Genomic DNA, 22856 nt, shown 5'->3' on the forward strand with positions numbered 1-22856 from the left:
TAATGTGTTAGCACAGTCATAGTGGTAGTGGTAGTGGCTAATGGATTTGGTCTATAATGTTAAAGAAAAGGTAGATGACCTGTATTAATCATGTCCTAGGCTCAGCATGTTGTGGATTTTGTGTCAATATAGTAAAGAAAAGACAAAAATAAGCACCTTCCCCCAATGCCCACTTTCCCCATATCCCATTAATTCAAAACCTTGTTTTGCTATAAAGAAAGATCCTCTCTTTAGATAGTAATATTTATCTAAAAGTGAAGCCAGTGCTATGGAAGTTCATGTTAACTCCCACTGTCTTTAAGGCAAATCTTATTCAAAGCATTGGGAAAGGATAGTGCATTTAAACTGCTTAAAAATATATTTGCATAGATAAACTTTTGCTGCTTTCTGTGAAATTTAAAATGAACACTGGACATATCTGCTTTGCATTACAAGAGATATGTCTTTTGAGCCAGCTATATTAAGTCAAACTGTAGCACTAATTAGGCCTCTTGAGCACTATTTGGCACTTATAAAACAAAATTGTGATCAATTAAGTGCAAATGAATTGGTACCAGCATATGTGTCTGAAACCAATCCAGTTACAGAAAGCTGAAACGGGTTGATCAATGTCAGAAGTGCCTTTCTGCAGCACTCCTTAAGGCTGGATTCAAAGCCTCACATATCTTCCAGATGGAGCATCAGAAGACAAAATACTCATGTGGAAATTCAGAAAGTTTAATCATGCATACAGTCCAGAACTGCTGTTACATCAAGAGCAGCTAGCTTACAGAAGAGTCAACACAGCAAGGACACACAATGTAGTGGTGCATTTTTCTGGATTGATCTTCTAAGTCTCTAAAAGCAGCATTACAGTCAGTTACTTGTCCTAATTGGACAAGCTAAGATTATACAACATGGAAAGTTTAATGGAGATTCTTCATAAAAGCATTAAGTGTTGTGAGAAGTTCAGTGAAAATGATCAGTCTGCATTTTTTAATTATTCTAAAATTTTCTTCCTATTGAAGTAGGGTGCCACTTAGCGAAATGGACAGCAGACACATTTTTTTTTTAAATGAAGTGAAAGGAAATCCATCTTTACATAATATATTCAGCTTTTGAAACTCATTGAGTGCATCTACATATGCATTTAAGTGCAACTAAATTTAATACACATTAAGCTAATGTGCATTAAGCGATTTGTGGCAAGTGTCTATATGTGCAGCAACTTAGCACTAAAATTAGCTCCAGGTCCCTGCAGCCTTGCCATGTGCCCCTAGTGGCTGGGCAGACCCAGCACTAAAGTTTGTGCCAGGTCATACCTACACGTGTGTTAATGCACTTTAACTAATTGCACCGGAATTTGATATCTGCATTTGCAGGTATCAAATTTAGGTGCAACTAGCCTGATTTCACCATTTTTAATGTGCACTAAGGGCATGCACATGTTGACACAAGCTCGTTATGTGCCTTAAATTAGGTTAATGAGCATTATTCTGTCTCATGTAGATGTGCCCATTGTTGCAAAAGACATTGTAGTGTGGTTGAAAACAAGAAAGGGTGCATAACTTAGTTGCACATTACCTTTCAAACACATTAAATGCTCTAAAGACAGGAGCGTCCATATGCTAAGACAGTAAAACATGAACTAAGTACCCTCTGAGTATCTCAGAGTTAATCCTCTTCAGACAAAGATGATCTTCAACTGGCATTAGGTGGCTCATGCTGCAGTAACATCAGTCTGCTCCATAAAGCTAATAACAGCAATTTGTGGTCCTCCAGTATCCCAGGAGGCACTGCTCCCAGCCCTCCCTATGTGGACTAGCTAACCTCCCAGACCCTTATGCCCTAGACCAGGGGTGGGCAAAATACAGTCTGTGGGCCGAATCTGGCCCACACTGGAACTTTGTTCATCCTGCAATGAGTCCTCAGTCCTACCTGGCCCAGGTGCTGTCTGGCCCATGGTGCATCCCACTGTGCTCAGGCACACAGCGGAGCTGGGGTAACTCCACATCTGGACTCCATTTCCTGGCAGCCCTGGCCATGGCAACTCCTGACTGCTGCCACCGCCAGCCCTGGCCCCGTGGAGACTGCCTAGGAATTGCACAAGCAGGACTTTAGCCCCACAGTTAACACACAACCACAGCCCCAGCCCACCCCATACAGGGGATGAGGGTCCCTACAGTGCCTGCTCTGGACCTGCCCACCTCAGTCATGATGAGTGGCAGTAGTGGTGGCTGGACAGAAGCGCTGGGCCTGGGAAGAAAGCGGGACCTAGCAGTGGGTGCAACCGCCTCCCCTCACTACTGCCAGGATCTTCTCGCTGCTGCCATCTGTGAGAAACCTGTGCCAGGACTGCCCTGTAGCTTCTTCCTGTCACCACCACCACCATTAGTGCCCCCTCCAGAGTACCCCAGGTCCTCACGCCTGGTCGAGCAGTGGTGGCAGTGGGGAGGAGCCACAGGGCAGCCCCAGCATGGACTCTGGGTGGCAGCAGTGAAAAGGGCTGTACAGCAGTGAGGGGGAGGCAGCCACACCAACCACCAGGTCCCACATTTTTCCCACCCCCAACAGCAGTTTCTGATCAGCTGCCACCACCACCTCTGTACCCAGGCTGCTGCTGAATTCAGACTGCAGCTCCATATCCTCCTCACGGTAGAAGGGCGGCACAGAGGGAGTACTGGTAGTAGCCCTGCTGAAGCTGCTTCCTGCCCACACCAGCTCCCCACCCGCCCACAGCCACATCTCACATAGGGAGGTTTAATGAGCTGTTGCTGTGGGGATGCTGATCCAACCTGTAACAGCTCCCCAAAACTCCCTATGTGACCTGAAGGCCCAAATAATTGCCTACCACTGCCCTAGACTGACAGCTGGGGGCAGCTGCAGGAGAGGGGAAATGTCGGGGAATGGGAGGAGAAGTGGGAAAAGGGGACGTGAAAAGGGAGAAGGAGTGCAGGCAAGGAGGAAGGTAGGAGCCCCCACCACCCTGCACTGTTTGGATCAACCCATGCTCCTCAGATCAGCCCCTGCGATCCTACAAGCAGTGGTCCAACGATCCAAGCGGCATGGGCAGCGAAGAGGAGGCAGTGATCGTGGTGGTGCAGGGTAGCACAAGCCAACCTTGGCAACAAGGGAGTGATCCCAGTGGCATAGAGTGACATCAGCCAATCTGGACAGTAAGGGAACAATCCAAGCAGCAAGCGGCCCCCGCCCCTCCTGTCTATACTGCCACTAGAAAGCTAGTGACTGGGACAGGAACAGAGCAGACTGGTTAAATGAGTAAATCAAGATATGTGTGAACAAGTGCTTCTATGTGTGTACAAAATGTTTTGGTGGTGGGACTGGAATGTGCCAAAGATATGTGTATAAAGTTGCAAGTGCAATTTTAAATACCATGTTTGAACATTTTACCTTGACTGAATTGCTCACAGGAAAACTTCTCTGTTGAATCACTAGAGCAAGACTGATTCTGAAACCTGGACCTGAGTTTTTCCTATCTTCAGGCATTTAATAATAGGCTTGAAGCCACTCTATCTTTAGTAATACAGAAAAGAACGTGGTGAGGAGGCTAGACATTTGGGGCATTTATACATATGTTCTGGGAAAGGCGGGGGGCACTCTAATTAAACCAGTTCTCCAAGAGATGCTCTAATTAGAGCACCTGGAGTATCTTGTGTATCAGCTTTCCTGAGCTTCAAAATGGTGGCGGGGGTAATTTATCTAAAGCTCATCGAACGAGAACCCCCACCTACATTTTGAACTACAAGGACACTGATACATGAAACAGTAATTAACATGCTCCAGCAGACTCAATTAATCAAGTTTGATCATGTATAGGCATCCTGTGCTAGAGCAACATATTTAAATTATGCCAACTGGCTTCAAAAATATTAAAATAGCACAACAACAGGAAAAGGAGCCACAAACAGCAGCCATTTCTTTTTAAAGGGGACTCCCAAGTGGCTGTTTTGTAAAGCAAAACAAAAAAATAACTTTTTTAGTATTTAGAAGATGCTGGTCTAACCAGGAAATCTGTCCTATAGTAGGTGTGTTTAGAAGCTGAACAATTATTGCTTCAGAAAGGAAAATACAGGGGCTTGATTTTCATGCCATTAAAGTTGGGTAAGTTGTTTGGCTTTGTTTTTTTTTTAATGGGTAGCGTAAGAGTGATGCTGTCGCTGTGATAGTCCAGCTGTGAAACTATGTGAGAGGCAAGGAGATTTCTCCTTTTACTAGAGGCCTTAATCTTCAAGGTGCTGAGCATTTCTATTGGAAAGGATTGGCATCACTTACCACTTCAGAGGATGAGACGGCCTCTGAATGCTGAGTTTGAGTGTGAATTTTGTGACACTTGAGGTGAATTAGTAGGAAGACAACTGTCAAGCCAAGCAGACATAACTAAAGAATAATTTCAGGGTCTGTCAAAGCCATTTTATTTCTGTATTGGTTTAATTGAAACCTGTCCAAACTACTTATATCCTTACATTCAGAAACTGGCCAAACTAGACTAAGATTTATTTTGGGTAAGAGAGAGAAAACAAGATACTCTGAACTTGTGCCTTAATTCAGAAGATAATTATCTTTGTCCTAGGCCCCTTTTTTGGTACACTTGGTGCTCCTGTCTTGCCCCTAGCAAAATAATTTGATCTAATTGATTCAGTCCACTAGTTCAAATGCCCCCTTTTTCTTTGGTTTACACAGGCACTTTGTCAGCATGTAATATCAGGAAATGTGTATACTTTGCATAGAGTAGGCTGCTATATCAAAGTACTGGGTTTTTTTTATAGATATCTAAAAACACTCTGGAGATAAATGAATCCTGGGCTTGCATGTGCGTCTCAGCTCTCTGTGGTTCCATTTCAAAATTACTTGATCCCAGGCCTCAAATATGACCCAAAAGTAATTAGACAATATGACTGCTGACAGATGTGGGGAAAAAAACCTAGCACTTTACCGGAAGAGGCAGCATGTTAGTTTGACCTGGCTCCACAGCATCTGTATAGATCATGCAGTTCAGCAGGGATTTTGTCACTTTTATCTAATAGCTGATTCAATCAGCTATTAGCTAAAAGCACCAAAACAGCCCCACTGAAGCGACCAATCTATATAGACATTGGGTGAGTCAGGTCCAACTAACATGATGCTACATCTGGGCATGCACTGGGCTTGACATGAGGACACACTGAGCCTAAAGTGTTGTGTTGTTTTGTGTTGTTTTGTTTTGTTGGGGGGGTTACATCTGTAAACCACCCTTGTCTAGAAATAGATATTGCCAAATGAAGTGGATGTTTTGTCATGGCACAGCTGATCCGCTTCACTGGGTGAAACATATCATCCCTTGATGTAATCTCCCTGCTTTCCCTACTTATGGGGAAGTACCCTGAGATTTCCTAGGATGCCCCTGTAACTGGGGGAAAGTGGGCAAGTGCTCTGTGGGTTTGAGTGCCCCTCAAGCCTCCAGAGTACCTACCCAGCGTGGCAAGTCTGCTGCAATAAAGTCTCAGTCTATTATTAGCTTTTGTTGCACCACTAATTTTCCTTTCATGTGGCACAACAGGTGTGATGTCTGTTTGCTCAGTATTTGTGCTACCATATATGGTACAAATAAGTAGAGACAAGACATCAGACAGTGTATGTTTCCACCTTACATAACACTACCCAAAAAAAATCTGTCTGTCTTTGAGTGCCTCTATTCTTCAACCAGATGTGTTTACAGCTTTGGTAGACCCACTAAAGCACATTTTCATCAAGCTAGTGCAAGAGAGACAACACAGGTTTCAGCACAGTCTTTACAAGCGTGTGTAGGACCATGAATAGGCATCTGAGTGACTAGACTCAACTGAAATCCATGAAGTAACACCTCAGATTTGCAGCACAGATATATCCTTTCAGTGGTAACCTTTCCAGATATGACAGCTAGTCTAGCTTTCCTCAGTAATAGAAAATTAAATGAAAGCACAGGATTGCCTTTTCCTTCAAGCACTGAAGGAAGGTTTTAGCACACTTTTTTCTTTTTGGAAAGTAGAATTTAGACATCACAGTCCGAACAATACCCATGGGAGGAAGGTGGTGAAGCACTGGAATGATTTACCCAGAGAGGTGGTGGAATTTCATCCTTGAGGCCCAGTTCACGAAGCCCTGGCTGCAGTGATCTAGTCAGCAATAGTTCTGCTTTGAGCAGGGGGGTAGCTGGACTAGATGACCTCCTGAGGTCCCTTCCCACCCTAATTTTCTATGATTCCATATGGCACAGTTGCTGCAACATCAGTGGACTGGACCTTGATGAGCCCGAAGGAGGCTTCTTCCAGTCCTAGGTTGCTGAGACATGGCTTTGGTTTTTCTGCCTCAAAATGTTGTGCTGTGCCTTGCAGAATATAGTCATCCCCAGAGGGAATTGCATTATTGTTATCCCATATTTTCAGAAGGAATAATTCAGAATTGGTTTAGCCAGAAAAAACTGTGGTAGGAAAATGGAACAGAAAACAGTTTAAATGTTTGGAATTTGGGATCCCTACACACACAGATGCAAAACAGCAAAGACTCCTAGAGCAGATAAATGGTAACTAAACTGCTTAAATATACAATACATTTCACTTCACAATGCAAAGTACCATTAACTGTATTGTTAGATAGCAACATAAAGAGTTTTATAGTTGAATTCCAGAGCATTTTAATGGGTCACAAGCTAGATGCTTGTGCTTTTATTTTTAAATAAACTTCTTTTTTTGAAAAAAACAAGTGATTATGGCCAGAAACAGGCTTTGAAGTTCATGATCCATTAAGATGAAAGGAGTTTATTTTGTCTTTGTGCAGAGGAGGGAGAAGAGCATTGTACTGACTAAAGGGAGAATGAGTTAAGAGTGAAAATTTCTTGACAAACTAAAATGCTAGAAACTTTTCATTTTTTAAACATGCATTTTCTTTTTCATGGCAACAGAAAATTGACAGCCTATAAATCACCTGAGCTTGAAACCTAGTCCAGGTTTGCAAAGCTTTTGTCCAGCTTGGATCAACTTTGAGTAACCAGGGGTGTGTGTAGACAAAATGGAGGCCCTAAACTGAAGCGGTGGGTTTTTAAAATCACCTTCAATTTAGGGCCCTTTAAACCCCCATGTCATATACACACCGTGCTGACTTATCTGCCTCTCCATCAGCAGGGAGGGGAGGGCAAGCTGCTGGTGGGTGGAGCGGTCCCTGGGCTGTGGTGGGGGTTGTGCTTCCCTCCCTGGCAGCCCCCCCCCCCAAGGTGGCACCCACCCACAGGCGCCTGGCTTAGGCAGTCCCAGCAGGCACCACAGCCATGGAAGGAAGCACCGGGCCCCACGCAGATCAAGCAGGCTCCAGGGGGACGCAAAAAAAAGATCAGGCTTGCCACTTGCCTTGGGCAGAGCCTGCCTTCTCAGGCTGCTGAGAGGCTGCTTGCAGGGCTTCGCTCCATGGCTGTAGGGAGGAGTTTGAGTTTGCTACACCTCAAGTCATTTAAGGCACGTTACGCCACCTAATTTGCTACAGCGGCTGTAATTAATGTGCAATACACTGCCAATAAGTGCAAACACCGATGCCATTAAAGCAGTACAAAAGCATTTAGCCCACTTTAAAGTGTTGCGCATACATGCCCCTTGTTCTTAGCCAGGCAAAGCGTATTTATTTTCCAACATAATGTTATGGGTCAAATCCTAGTTAAGGATACAATCCAGGAGAATAACAGCAAGTCTTATTAGACATTGGTCAAACAAATTAATTCTCTGTGGTTGAGAAATAACTGCATAGTCAAGACCTAACTGGAGTCTGTTTCGCAAGTGTGAGAAAGTATACTTTTTTTAATCCAGCTGTGGCAGAAATATCATGATGTGTTTATTTAGCTCAGTTCTCAGAGCACAATGACCCAATCCAAAGAACGCCAGCAGCAGTCACAGAAATCAGAGGCTGCACAGTCTGAATACAGAATCAGAAATCAAAACCACCTGCCTTCTAATACTGGATCTTGTAATTAGAGTTAGGCTGGGTTTTCTTGGTTTGTTTTTTGGTTTTGTGGGATTTTCTGGCATATAGTTAGTATTTAAGTTGAAATTAATAATGAGTTTCACCTAAATGTGCAGAAAAGTTTCTAAAAATATAGCTGGATTCACAACAGAGATGCTGATCCCATTGCCTAGTAGCTCTGGCATTGACCTAGGATATGAGAGTTGAGTTCAAATCTTTCCTTTGTATGAGAGGACTTGAAACCACTCAGCTTCCTTTCTAGGGGAATGTCTTAACCAGCATGCTATAAAGGGCATTCTGGGGTGGGTAACTTGTAGAGTGCCTACAGGCATTTAGGCAACCTGTTGGGGTATGCTATCATGAGTTAAAGTGCCACTGAACCTGACAGATGTTCACCCGAGGGCTTGAACCAGCCTGCACTGGCACTAGCCAGTAGATGGGGGTACTCCAGCAGCCTTCCAGGAGCCTACCATATCAGCCCTCTCCCCAGCCCCTCTGGCAGCTGTGTGCTGCACCTGTCAATAGCCTTGGGCAGGAGGTGGGGGAAGCGAGTGCCCCCACCTCATGTGTCGAGCCTAGCTCCCCTCAATCCCTAAGAGGCAGGGAGGACCTCCTTCCCCCCACCCGAGCCTCTTGACAGTTGCAGCAAGCAGCTGCCAGATGGGCTTTGCTGTGGCAAGAGCTGGGGGCAGAGGAGGTAGGGAACAGAGCCCCCTTGCCCCATTGGCCCAGGCCAGCTTTCCCTTGGCTGTGACAGCCCTGGTGGTGGGGTGGGGTGGTGCTGAGCTAGGGCTCCCCAGTGCATGGGATACAGGCAGAATCACCCCCACTTAAGCCTTGAAGGGACCCTGGACAGAAATTCCCTAAGGTGCTCTGCTTTAGAGCACATTCAGCTAATAGCTGATTTGAGGGTAAATTTTTCACTTGATCAGCCATTTTAAAAGCAGTCTGAGCCATGAACATGTGTTATGTCATGCCTGTGGAGCACTTTCAGGAGCCAGATTGCACAAAAAATGTAACTTGTGTAAGCGCCCTTAGTCTCTCCAATTAAAGTTGCCCCTCTTTGAACCAGACACAAAGAATGAGTCTGCCCTGGTAATCAAGGTAACCGGGGAGGCAGGATACCCAAGTGCCAGCCCTTGCTTCAGTGAATATTTAGGTATTTATGCGAAGCGGAATGAGGTCAACAAAAGAAGCTATGGACTTGTCTCCACAGAGACACAGCAAAATAAATCCAGTTATCTGAAGTGTACATGTAAAGAGGATTAATTAAACTGCATTAAACCCCTATGTAGACACTCTCCTACAGAATTAAAGTAACTGTAAATTTATTTATTTCAATTCACTTCCAAAGTAAATCACGCCAAACTGAGTTAGAATATTTTCATTTTGAATGAGAGTGTTCATACAAGGATTTGATAAGAATGTTTGTATTTATACAGACCCTGAGAGCACCGCCCAGCACAGAGTACTCTGGTTTAGTGTTTGAGGCACTTTTGTAGTAAGTAAAAGATATGGACTGAAGTTCCCTCAGGCAGAACAGAAAACTGAACCCATGTCTCCCAGAACTTGGGTGAGTGCCCTAGTCACAGGACAGACATGGGCAGGAAGTTCACTAGCATCCTCATTCACTTCCATTATTTGTTTAGGTAAAACATGTTGAGACATGAAAAAGTGTCTGGGTTTTGGTGTGATGTAATTACAAATTATTTCTTGTGGGGGGGTTTTCAGTAGACAAACTGTGCCATTTTGTCCTACTGACAATCGCTCAGTGTCTTTCCACCAGAGTCTTTCCACTGAGCGATTGTCAGTAGGACCAAATGAATAACCAATGGCACAGTTTGTCTACTGAAACAAAAACACAAGAAACAATTTGTAATTATATCACACCAAAAACTGGAGACTTTTTCATGTCTCAACATTTTTTTTACTCAACCTCCTCAGACCAGACATGCATGCTATTTAAAAGTATCTGATAAATATTTGTACATCTGTTGAGTGCCTGACATCACTTTCCAATCCACAATGTTTCATCAGTGACTAATGAATTAATGTATCTGTAGAACATTGAAGTTTTGCGGTATTGTCAAGTATTACTTAATATTAAGATGATTTAGAATTATTAAATAAAGGCCTTCAGTAACAAAAGACACGTCATCTTTCCATATGCAAAATAGCGATTAAACTGTGTTACATTTGGGAAAAAATAGTGAGCCAGATCTATGAAGTACTAGAGAACTCTAGTCTTAATCTTTTTATTTCTTCAGCTGCAAAACGTGTACATACAGCATGCTGCAGGAACAGGAATTAAATTGTATAATTACTCTCTTTGGGCATGTAATGTTTTACAAATGAACCTTAACAGGGTTTTTTGGTTTTCCAACAGGAATGTCCTAGTGGGGTTGTTAATGAAGAGACATTCAAACAGATCTATGCACAGTTTTTTCCACACGGAGGTGAGTTGAATATGTTGCATCTGTCAGACTTATTGAAGCATATCTTAAAATTCACTCTTGCCAGCTGCTTGCAAAACTACTTCAGATAGTGCCTGCTATATGCACAAATTGATTTTTCAGTTTTACAGGATTATTGAGGAAAAAAACTATTAAAAGGGAGAAAATATATATACCCCTCCTTCCCAAATAGTCATTGCATAGGAATATAAATTGATCTGGATTAAAGTTCACCAGCAATGATCAATTCCCTTTCTTTAAATGAAGTATAGTACAATGGGTAAAATATTGTACTGGAAAAGAGGGGCCTCCCTGCTATATTGCTGACCTTCTGGGTTGGCTTGAACACCTCTCACGTTCTTTGTGCCTCTACTTCCCCTCCCACTTTTGTTTCTTTTTTTCCTGTGCAAAATTTGAACTCTTTTTGACCATGGACTGTCTCATACAGTACTGTAATTGATGGTGAAGCAACTGAAGCAAAACTGTCCTGTTATGCCTCTGGTCTCTAACTATTGTTTGTATACTGTGTAGCATCCTGGCTCCCAATCCTGGTTTGAGCCTACGCGGTGGTGTAATACAAATAATATTAGAGACCGGTGTTACAGCCTTCCCAAAGTCCATAGTGCAGTGAAGTTTGACCAATCTAGCTGGAGTAACCATTTTCCTGTTTTTCAGAAAACTATATAAGACAGCTTTACTATATATCATAGATATGACAAGAATATGTATTACCTTTTTAACAACAAATGTAATGTAATGCTCCTTAGCCTTTTCAGGAATCTCAGGATTCTGCTCCTGCATTCTAGCTTGGTATGTTTTGATGCAAATAGTCTTTCAAGTTTGAAAGTCGAATTTGAAATTCCATACCTTATACAGAATGTGTATATAAGCGTGTGCATTTGAGGTTTCAATGTGAAGACACAAAATTAGGTCTATATATGTATTATGTAGGTTAAGATATATGGGTATAATATCTATATATTCATTAGGTTTTCAGAGTTACAAAATACTTGAATTTAGTAGTGATATATCATTGCATAGTTACATGGTAGGTGGATGATAGTCACTGAAGAGCTCATCCATGTATTCAGTTACATTACAAGTTTATCATAATGATGTCTTGTAGGTGGCTCTTTGAAACATGTTGATGGCCTTCTGTCCTATTCAGTGATCCATTCCCTTGACAGTGGTTCTCTGTCAGAGATACCTGGGCTAACAATGATATCTTTGTAATAAACCATGATTTAGCAGTGGGATTAAACTTGTGTTTTGATATTGTACCTATTTTTTTCTCACTTGCTTTCCAAAATGTTTGTAAAATCCCACAATCCCATAAAGCATGCTATTTTAGATTTCTCATATTTTTCTCAATTTATGACTCTCTTTACACATGAAATTATACATACTGGATGTAATAAAATGTCCATGAATTACAATTTTTCATTTATGCAATTTTATTATCCCAGGCCATTCAATGCATATTACTAAAAGCTTTTATCCTTTACAAGTCATCCGCTCTGCTGTTCTACCATCTATCAAGTCTTACTGGAGGTTTAGTATTTCTTGATATATTTTATATGACACAGAAACAAAACCTTTTTGCTTCAGATGGTATAACAAGGCCTTTTTCCAAGGGTGTGTTACTTTTATTTTCTTCCTATAACAGTGGCTTATTTCTGCAGTCTTAACTTGAAGATGCAGTAATCCAATTATTTCTTGGACTCCAGACTGTTTTACCCATGCAAGTAATATGGAGTGCCCTTTAGCAGTGTAACATATTTTTCATAGTTGCATAATGTTCAAGCCAAGAAGGAACCAGAGAGTCCTGTAATCTGACCTCCTGTATATCACAAGGCATTAAGGTTTGCCTAAATGCTCATATATTAAGGCAAAGATCTTAGTGTAGCAGGTTCAGGGTTCTCACTTCATACAAATAGTCCATAAACACAGTACACAAAGGGCAACGCACAGTCCCAGAGTCTCTTCCCAGAACCTGAGAAGGTACCTGTGGCTTTGTGCTGCTTCTTCAGCACCACAGTGCAGTCTTCCTTCTCTCTCATGTAAGTTCCCTCTCCTGGTCTCAGGGTTGCTGCTTGGGGTGGGTGAGGAATACAGACAGACAGTTTAAGGAGGCCAGCAGTGGCACTTTAAACAGATTCTAGCACTTGAAAGCATACAGGAGCATGTAAAGTACAGTGCAGCAGTTAAGATGAACTGCCAGCAGTTAAAGTGAGTGCCAGCATGGAGGCTTGAGCCCTCTTAGCAGACCAAGATTGTGCTCTGTCCTATGTTGGGAGCTAAGGTGCATGAAGAGGAGAGCAGAGAGTTATGCTGTATGTAGGTCTATACAAAGTTTTGGTAGCCGATTCGATTCGAAGGACATTTGGCCAGATTCAGTAGTCAAATCTCCGAATCAAATCAGGAGACCCATTAATTTCTCTGAATCAAATCAGAAGCCTCCAAAACAATTCAAAGAGATTCAGCCATAGTTTGTATAGGCAGGCATTAGGCAGTGCCGGCAGGAGCATCGAGGGAGCAGCCGGACCAGCTTGAGCCAGCAGCCCTAGGAGAAGCCATGGCTCGTTCAACTACTCCTCCAGCTGCCCCACTGCCTGGGCGAGGCAGGCAGTGCTGGCAGCCCTGGGAGAGCCCACAGAGGCTGGGGGGGAGATCTGGGAGCTGGGGGAGCAATTGGGAGTTGCAGAATCAAACCGGGAGCTGAGGGGAATGATTGGGGGCTGGGGAAATGAACAGGGGCTTCCCCCAGCTCCCAGTTCGATTCCCCAGCTCCCAATCATTCCCCAGAACCCAATCATTCCCCCCAGCCCTTGGGGCTTCTCCCAGGGCTGCCAGCTCAAGCCATGGCTTGTCTGGCTGCTCCCCCAGTTGCCCCCACGGCCTGCTGGTGTGGGGCAGGCAGTGCTCGCAGCCCTGGGACAAGGCGTGGGGCTGGGAGGAATGACGGGGAACTGTGGGGAATGATTGGGAGCTGAGAGATGCAACTAGGGAATCGAACCGGGATCTGGGGAGGGAATGATCAGGAGCTGAGGGAATGAACAGGGGCTTCCCCCCAGCTCCCGGTTCAATCCCCAGCTCCCTGATCATTCCCTCCACCCTCTGCGGCTTCTCCCAGGGCTGCCAACACTGCCTGCCTTGCCCTGGTGGCAAGGGTAGCTGAGGGAGCAGCCAGACAAGCTGTACCTTGGGGTTGGGGGGAATGATTGGGGAGCTGAGGGCAATGATATGGGGCTTGGGGAACAAACAGGGTCTTCCCCCCAGCTCCCGGTTCAATTCCCAGTTCCAGGTTTAGTTCCCAGTTCAGTCTCCCAGTTCCCCAATCATTCCCCTCAGCTTCTCCCAGGACTGCCAGCACTGCCTGCCTCACCCCAGTGGGGGGCAGCAGGGGGAGCAGCTGGACGAGCTGCGGCTTCTTCTGGGGCTACCAGCTCAAGCCAGGGCTTGTCCAGCCACTCCCCCAGCTGCTCCCGCCAGCACTGCTTGGCTGTATAGTCTATGGCTGAATAAGATTCAGTGCCAAATATCTGCAGATTTGGATTCAGCTGAATTGAATGGGGACAATGATTCGAATCACCGAATCGAATCACTGTCCTGCCGAATCCAAAGCAAATACTTTCTGCTTTGCACAGACCTGTTATGCTGACCCTCAAAGTCCTAGTTGCAGTACAAGGCAAACTGCTTAAGGCACATCTAGTCTCTGGCAAGAAGGCCAAGGAGGCAAAATGTCTGCAGTGGGAGTTGAAAGCCAAGAATATGAGCAATCTGAAACCAAAGTAGCTGCCTTGAGGTGCCAGTTGATGGTAGGAAGCAAAAAAAGTAAGAACAAGGAGTCAAGATACCTGTTGACTGTAGATGCAGAGAAAAAGATGCAGATGGAACAGATAATTGTGGCAAAGTTGGAAAAGAGGCATGAGCGGGAATAAAGGCTGTGACACTCTAGGAGGAAGTGACCATGATTTGCCTCTGAGGTGACAGAGAAGCCCAACCTAAAGAGACAGCTGTCCACCTTGAAGGAAGAACAGCTCAAGGCCTTCCAGGAGATGGGGGGTGAAGCAGGGCCAAGGAGGCTACACAAGCAGCTGTACTATGATCCTGGGCCAGCATGGCTCATTCCTCACGTGCACCTGTTGCCAGCAACAAGCCATGCTGGGGCTCCGCAGACCTTGATACAGCTGCATTTATTACATGCCTTCAGGGATGGCCTGAAACCACATCTTAATTACCCTGTTAAGCCCATGAAGCCATTAATCCACGGTTAATAATGCATGGATTAATGGTTTCTTTGGGCTTAATCAGGGTAATTAAGCCACAGTTTCAGACCATATGGCAATCTGTGGGGAGAGGCAGGACTGCTGGGGCCCCCTTGGTCAGTCAGAGGAATTGTGGGGAGCCACCATGCCCAGCCCACGAAAATGGCAGCTGGCCCTGGGATCTGCCCAAAATTGGCTGGGCACCTCCTTGAGTTCAGTAGACCCCCAGAAATAACCCTGAACCCACTACAGTTATCTTAAAGTGTTTTAGTCCTCAGGGTGCTATAGTGGGTGTAGGCAGGGATCAGAAGAGACCAAGCTGATTCTCGTGCACAAGTCCTCTACAAAAGCAGTGATATGATTAGGTTATTTTAATCCCAATATATTCCACATTTGCAGAAGCAATGAATGAATGAATCCCCTCCAAAGCAGAATGCATGCAAATGAAGGGTCTTAATGTGATACATTTCTTTGATTTTTTTTCACGTATTGTTACATTTTTCTGGATTGTAGGTTGCCCTTTCCCTAGTCCCAGAATCCATTCTTACTTTCATAAAGATGTCTAAAACTGCCTTTAGTACTTTAAATTTTAAAGAGGATTTAAAAATATTTCACCTCTACCAGATGAGTCTATGATACAAATACACTTGGTGCTTCTGTAATACTCTCATATAGGTATAGAAGAAAATTAGATCATATCCATCTCACTCTTCCTTATACCTGGAGCTCTGGTTCTACTGCAGTCCTTCAGGACTTCTTAGTAAAATCTGCTCAGTTTTTTAGACTTAATTACTTTTTAAAAAACCCCCAAGTGACTGATGTTGAAGGACTCAGTAAATAGGACAAGGTTGGAGTCTGGATGTTCTTACACTTGACTGTACTGTTTTTTCAGTGCTCTCCATTAATAGTTTTGTTTGAATGTTTTGGCAAACAGCCAAACAAAGCCTTTACAAAGAACCTAGGGGTAGGTTGAATATATGAAGTTTATGAGCTCGGGATATCAGCCCAAGGATATCCATGTTTTCATAAGTCCCCTCAAACCAAATACCAAAGCTAAGATACTGCCACCAAACAGCCAGCCTTCTAAAGTTTTGCAATCCTAAAATCCTCTACTGAATTGGAAAGATGGATAAAGGAAACATATGGGAAGACATCATTTTTCTGTTGCTTTCATGTCTTAATTTCTTTGTGTATTTTATTTTCAATTTGCTCCAGAGCCATTGATTCTTCTTTGCTTATTTTCTAAACCTACAGCTCAATCCACTACTCTAGATCACTGCTGTCTTTATACATTTTTTTTTTATTTCAAGGCCTTTCTAAGTACTTATTTAGTCTTCTTCATTCATTTATACCAGGCCATGGAAAGAATTTCTGAAGTTGCAGAGACTTTTTTCCCCTCAAAGCAAAATCAAACTATGAAAATTTCTTATAAGCATTAGAATATGCATGTGGTAATAATAAGCATGAAGATAATCTGTATCTTCTTTGCATTTTTCAGATGCTAGTATGTATGCCCATTATCTCTTTAATGCATTTGATACTGCACAGAATGGATCAGTGAAGTTTGAGGTAATTAACTTACATCATCTTTTGTTCATCTCTCTCTTAATCTGCCTTCATTCTAGAGTCTAGTCTCTTGGTACTTGCTGGGCTAAATGTTCATCTAAAATTAAAAGCAATCAAGTATTTAATCTTATTCATTTTCAATAGATTATTGGGTTCATCTTGCCAACAGAGTTGCATTTAAATCCTACCTGAATAGAGATCGCTTCTTAGATCAGTAGTTGAAGCATGAGCACTTAGTCCTGGAGATCCAGATTTGATCCCACTAATGATGATCTACTCAGAGTCCTCTAGATCTTCAAGCATGAGGTCTATTGCCTGAGCTAAAAAACAAAACAAAGCAAAGCAAAACAAAAAACCCAGCTCTGTTCAGCCCAGGCTATAGCAGGCTTATCAACTGGTTGGTGGCCCAGCCATCACTGGTGGACAGCAGAGCACCATCCTGATCTATTATGAAAGGACTGTGTTTGTATTATGACATTGCTTGTCCCACCTGAGATAACACACACCTTTGGATTGCAGAGGTTGGAACATGACAAATGTGAATGGTTGCTGACTACGTTTTGTTACCTGACAGTACCCAATAGGCCTCAGTTCTGCATAGCAGGGTACAGACCAAGCCTTCCAAGACTTGTCAAAAATCGGATAATATCCCCCCTACTCTTCCATTTAAATCATGATAGCAACAAACACGTTCATCTCCCTGACCTGGTCAGGTTTCCTGGTTAATTCCCAGGTTCCCACAGACTATCTCAGGTTTAAGCCATGAGTCTGTAAAATGGTCAAAATTTAAAAAACAAGTAAACAAATACATTTTGTTGACTAGTGAACCTGTTATATGGGTAATGAATGCATGGAAACAGTAGCTGCTCATATAGGGTAAAGGTTAAAGGGTAAAGGTTCTGTGTAATCTGTGCTGGATTAATTGCCAGTGTTAAGCCTGTTTGAAGATTAATTATAGGCAGCCCCTTTCTTCTTCTTGCCCTGAGCCCTATACAAGGACACTTGGGCTGACTGAAGAATAATCATCAGTCAATAGCAAAATCCAGTACAGAGGCTTCACAGATGCCCTGTCCTCTAGTTGGAGAAACAGATATGCAGCACCTGCTTAGTCCTGATTTCCCCTGCAGCCTGTGCTTGCATACAATCTAAATCACCAACATGGGTGGACTGTGGACCTTGGTTTAAATAAATTAGGATTTCTCTGGTATTCAGAATTCCTACATTACAACTATTGTAGCATGTCATTTAGGTGCTGCTCACGGCTAAGTTTTATCTGCCAAGTTCACCCAGAGTTGACAGTCATGAAAGTCAAACATTTGGAAGAAAAAGGGTCTAAATATTTTTGTTCTAATTAACAATATCCTTCATGTGGAAAAGAAAAGAATAGTATTATTAAGAAAAAGGTTTGGAAAAGATTCTTTATTAAAATTCGCTAATTTCTTTTGCCATGAACCAGGATTTTGTGACGGCGCTATCAATTTTGTTGCGAGGAACAGTTCATGAAAAGCTAAGGTGGACATTTAATCTGTATGACATAAATAAAGATGGATATATAAACAAGGAGGTAAGGCTCTTTATGGAAGGAACAGCTGTTTCTTTTCTGAAAGAACTGAGTGGCTGATATTACAAAGCATAATTCATTTTTCATGCAGTTAATTAAATTCAAATCAGCACTGTGCTCGACTGTTTATTGGTATGTAAGGCAAAGTGCACAATGATTTTGTTTTGCATAATTGTAGAGCTTGTATTTTTTCCTGAGGTATGTTGCCCTTGAAGAAACCATGTTACTAGAAACAAATCCTACCTCCGTAAAAGAAACTATGGATACATGAAGATAATTGTAGGGGCAGTATAATTAATATGGGAATGATTATGCTAATGCATGTGTTGAGTATCTAAGCATGCCTAGAGTGACCAAGATGTTTTCAGAAACCTTTGATGTTTTGAATGAGTCTGTGTTTGCCCACTGTCCTTTTTATTAAATGACAGCGCTTCCTCTTCTGACAGCCTTGACTTGTTTGGTGATTGATTAGCTATGCAGTAAAATATTTTCTTGGAAATGTGAGTTTAATAGCCACGCTGAATTCTTCCCTCCAGCCCATGCATGCAGTTTATGGTGACAGCCATATATGTACAAAATTGAGGCTAGGATGTTTTAATAGTTTTCCAACACTGTCACTGTTAGCATGAAAGCTCCTGTGACAGGGGCTCCAAACATGTGTTATAATGATTGACAAGGGTTAGAAACAGGAATCCTTCCAACTGTCCATTTTGCTTCTTTCTGAGTGTTTAGTTGATTTAGGATCATTTATAGTTCACTTACTGACCGGCCCTTCCCCCTTTTCAGTTACTTTCCCCACTGCCCACCCCAGCTTTCTAATTCAGCAAGACTATGCTGTGTTTCATCCTGATCGTTTCTTCTAAGCAGCTAGAACTTTCCCTGCAATCACATTTTTCCTACAGAAGGTTTGTACTTCATAGACAACAAAATAAGCCCCAAATAACCTTCCTCAGACCAAAAGAACTTCCTCTGCATACATTATTGTCAGACGTGGCACACACAGGTTGTAATATAAAGAAAAAATGTAAGAGGCATCTGAGAAAAAAGCAAAACCAAGCACCCATTTTGGGCTTCATGACTAGCCATTTCTTCAGCTCCCTGGAGCAAACAGTTGCTTCCCCTAAGGTTTTCCCATTTCTGACTACCAAGATGCAGTTTATATACTGGCCTAGTTTAACTCTGCACTTGCATTTGTATCTCTAGTTACTTGTGCTCTCCTTATATCCAGGTATAAATACACTGGACTGCAAAATGCATATTTCACACTTAAGCCTCACATGTCAATGCATCTCCACAGGCCCGTACAGCACCGTTGTTACTATGCCGTCATTTAGTACTTTCCTTTCGTACTGCACCATGCACACTGTGCATGGTTATTTTTAGCCTCTGTGTCACCATAGCGACATGCTATAGTGAGGGATGCAATGTAGCTGTGGCATCACGGTTTTTGCCTGCAGATGCTACATCGATCTAGTGCGTTGCTACAGCAATGTAGTGTCACATGTCGACGCACTCTTACTTTCGGTTATACGCTGAAGAAAGAACTCTGTGCACCTTGCTCTGTTTTGGCTGTGATCAACTGTAAGATCTTCTTGACACTATAAAAATCTATAAAGAATGTAAGACTGTGTGTGTCTGGAGTGCTACAATATGCTTGTTATTAAGAAGTGGTATCAATACTAATAATAGAGACACCTTTGTGAAAGACAGGGTAAGTTTATCCTAAGGCTGACTTGTATCAGTCTACTTGACTAGGTAATCCTTCCTAGCGACTGGAAAAAGATCTGCTTCCCTTGGGGAAGAGAATCAACCATGGAAATTGTGGGAAATCATCCTTTATCATTGAAAGAGTACTGAGAACTAAGAACACATTCATTTTAGCTTCAACAGTTCCACCGACTGGGTCAGTTGGCTGTGGGTACCAATGATGGATCCGCTACAATCTTGCACAGCAGTAACTAAAGGCAAAGAAATGAAGTAATGGCAACGACTGCACAGGAGCTTTTGTAGATGATTGACAACAGATGACAGAGTAAGATTCACTAGATTTTGCAGCATACTGTATAGACAATAACATTTGAGCATAAAAAAACTGCAATATATGGTATCTGGAAGTGGTACTAGAAATGCGAAGTGACACACAGCAATATGGCTTTCTTTTACATTAGGAAAAGAATGTAGAACTGGACCTAATTCAGGAAAAGAAAACGTTGTACTTGCATTTATTAGTTTCTGTTTTATTTGTTCTTGTTACCACTCCAGGAAATGATGGATATAGTAAAGGCAATTTATGATATGATGGGGAAGTACACATATCCAGTGCTCAAAGAAGATGCTCCAAGACAGCATGTAGAAGTTTTCTTCCAGGTACTTAGCTGATTTCTAACATTTCTTTTGATGCTTAGCTACTGGCAAAGCCTGAACAATGGAGCTCATTCCAAACTCTGGCTGGAGGACAAGCTCTGCCTGTTTGCAAGATACTGTTAGGCAAGCAGCACTGAACAGTATTGTGATACTTTTTTGAAGAAACATCAGTTTTAGAAAAAATAAATATAGTTTTGTGTTTTTTATTTTGCAGAAAATGGATAAAAACAAAGATGGCGTTGTAACTTTAGATGAGTTCATTGAATCGTGTCAGGAGGTAAGAGTAACCTTCTCATTGCCAAGAAAGCAGAGAAGATGAGCTTGTGCCACAATGGTCATATTCACTTTAGAAGGCAGTCCTTTCTAAGTTTTAAGGGGCTCAGGGTCCTAACTTCCATTCTATTGCATGTAAAAACCAGCTGCCAGATTCAGTCCTGATGTAACAGAGACTGCTATGCCTCCTGTTAGAGAGACACAGCAATAGTACAATAGTAGATTAACCTGAGAAAACAGTAAGAAACATACTGCAGTACTAGCAGATTCCTGGCAGTGGTATAAAACCCAGTCTTGTGTGGGAGACAGGGCAAGACTGCTGCTAGGCTACTCTGAAGGCCAGTAAGCAAAGCTTGTTAGAGAGTGCCTGCAGACAGCCCAGGGAATCGCTGGAAGCAGGCAGGGCTGGAAGAGGGCAGGGATCTAGAGGCTTATAAAGCAAGACCAGAGCCTGAGCAGTCAGTCTGGCTCTGCAGGGAAAGGGGTTCTGCGGTAAGATGCCTGCTGATGAGAGACATCAGTAAGGAGAGGCTGCTAGCAGGGGATTAGACTCAGTATGAAGGGGGATTCGAGAAGAGAGTCAGTGTGCTTAGAGAATTAAGTTATAGCCAGCGTGCTGATGTTTTGCTCTGGGTTTTAACTGTATGACTGGGTTTGGGACTGCAGGGAAGGTCAGGAGGTGCAGTAATGCCAGCAAGGCACTTAAGGCTTGAGTCTACTGCAGGGGCAAGGCAGGCAGTAGTGCAGTAGCTTAGGAGGGGCAGAGACAAGGTCCAGGGGCCCCCTGCCTTTGAGGGGCAGAGATTGGGCTAGTGAGAGCCCATTGCCCCAAAAGGGGTAGAGACAAAGCTAAAGAAAGTCCAGCCCAGGAGAGGCAGAGATTGACAGAGGACTGAAAAGTCAGAGAAGTCTGTATGCAAGACTGAGGCTGAGGGCCCACCAAATTGTTTGATTGTCACTCCTCAGAGGCATAGGCACAGCTACAGGGGAGGTTGGGGCCATGATTAGACCAAAGGCCTATTGGGAGCAGTGGGGTCCAAGAGGGATCTGTGGGTATGAGGACAGGCTAAAGGCTTTCACTAAGAACCTTGGGCAGCCTCCCTTTCTAAACTTGTTAACAAGACCAAGGTGTGGCAGGAGAGAGCAAAAGAAGGGTACCTTGGAGCACAGTATGAGCTAAGTCACCATCAAGGGGTATAACCGCCACCCCCGAAGCACCGGCCCTGATACATATGGGTTTTGACTTGTGAATTCCCCTAAACACCAGAGAATGCTTAAAACATGAATCTGGGTTTGCACTGATCGCTGAATACAGTTTGTTCATTTTCAATGCTGATGGCCCGGGCTATTATTTTCCCAAGTGAAATATAATGGACAATTCTTTGACGTAGTACATAACTATAAAGGAAGCTCACAAAGCCTTTCACCTACCTCAGTGTTTTTCTGTTTTTAAGTGGTTGACAATGTCTCTCTAATTGCTTTTCTCCATATATCATTAATAGTTACTCACAGTGACTGAGGTGTCCAGAGGCATAAAATCTGTCTAGGTACCCTGTAATTACAACACCAACATATAAAATGGTTGATGTGTGAGGTCAAACATTAAAAGCCAGCACTGCAATCAAAGTAATGATTTTTCCAAAATGAGTGCCTTTTGCAAATTCCATAAATTAAATTGGCTGCAATAATTGTTTATTGTTATTTTTAGCACCTACACAAAACTAAGCATCTGCATGAACAATCAGCCTGACATCTGTTTTTGTGGCTTCCAATTAATTGTGTGACTATTTGGTCAGGGATGTTTCCAGTGGTTAAACAATGCAGTAACAGCCTGCTCATTTCAGACAGTTTAAGATAGTGGTAATTATCACTCATCCGGCATTCTGAGCTCTTAGTTTCAAGCTTTCCCAAGAAATTCATTCCCATGCTCTAATGAGTGAAGCTTTCAGTATCTGAATGATTGCTATGAATCCTGCAAACACTTTTAAGGAGTGGGATGGGCCTTTTTCTTTATTCTAGTTCAGTCAGGACCTTGTTATATGGAGAACTTTCTTTGGTGAGGTCTTCAGGGATGTGAAACTTCATCCTCCATTATTAGATGCCTAATATGAAGTTCTTTCTTGCAGATGTTTTATTCTTAACCTCTTCTGTTTCTTTGCTTTGTGTGTGCATGTTTTTTAATTGGTTTGCCTGCAGGTGTGTGTGCATACGTATTATATCTGTTGCTGGGTGATTTATTTATTTTTGGGTACTTTTAAAGATACCTCATTGATGGTGCTGGCTTGCCTGGAGTGTTTATGTATGTCCTCATTCTAGATGTGTTTGATAACTAATCTGAAAATGTAAGGTTCTTCACTATTCTTTTCTTCATGCAGTGCACCATATTATTTAATTAAACTTAGCATCATT

General features: G+C 42.8%; 1 protein-coding gene across 5 annotated transcripts in view; it reads left to right on the forward strand.

Annotated features, from left to right (window-relative positions):
• Window positions 1–22856, forward strand: part of KCNIP1 (potassium voltage-gated channel interacting protein 1) — a 620696-nt gene that overhangs the window by 591831 nt on the left and 6009 nt on the right. For all 5 annotated transcript variants that reach the window (XM_090065221.1, XM_090065223.1, XM_090065224.1 and 2 more), the window contains 5 exons: window positions 10349–10418; window positions 16182–16252; window positions 17706–17813; window positions 20073–20177; window positions 20389–20451. In XM_090065221.1, coding sequence (XP_089921347.1) covers window positions 10349–10418; window positions 16182–16252; window positions 17706–17813; window positions 20073–20177; window positions 20389–20451 — 417 coding nt within the window. The remainder of the gene's footprint in view (window positions 1–10348; window positions 10419–16181; window positions 16253–17705; window positions 17814–20072; window positions 20178–20388; window positions 20452–22856) is intronic.

The sequence above is a fragment of the Crocodylus siamensis genome, chromosome 10, assembly GCF_052110815.1.
Source record: "Crocodylus siamensis isolate JL-2025a chromosome 10, ASM5211081v1, whole genome shotgun sequence".
NCBI classification, from domain to species: Eukaryota; Metazoa; Chordata; order Crocodylia; family Crocodylidae; genus Crocodylus; species Crocodylus siamensis.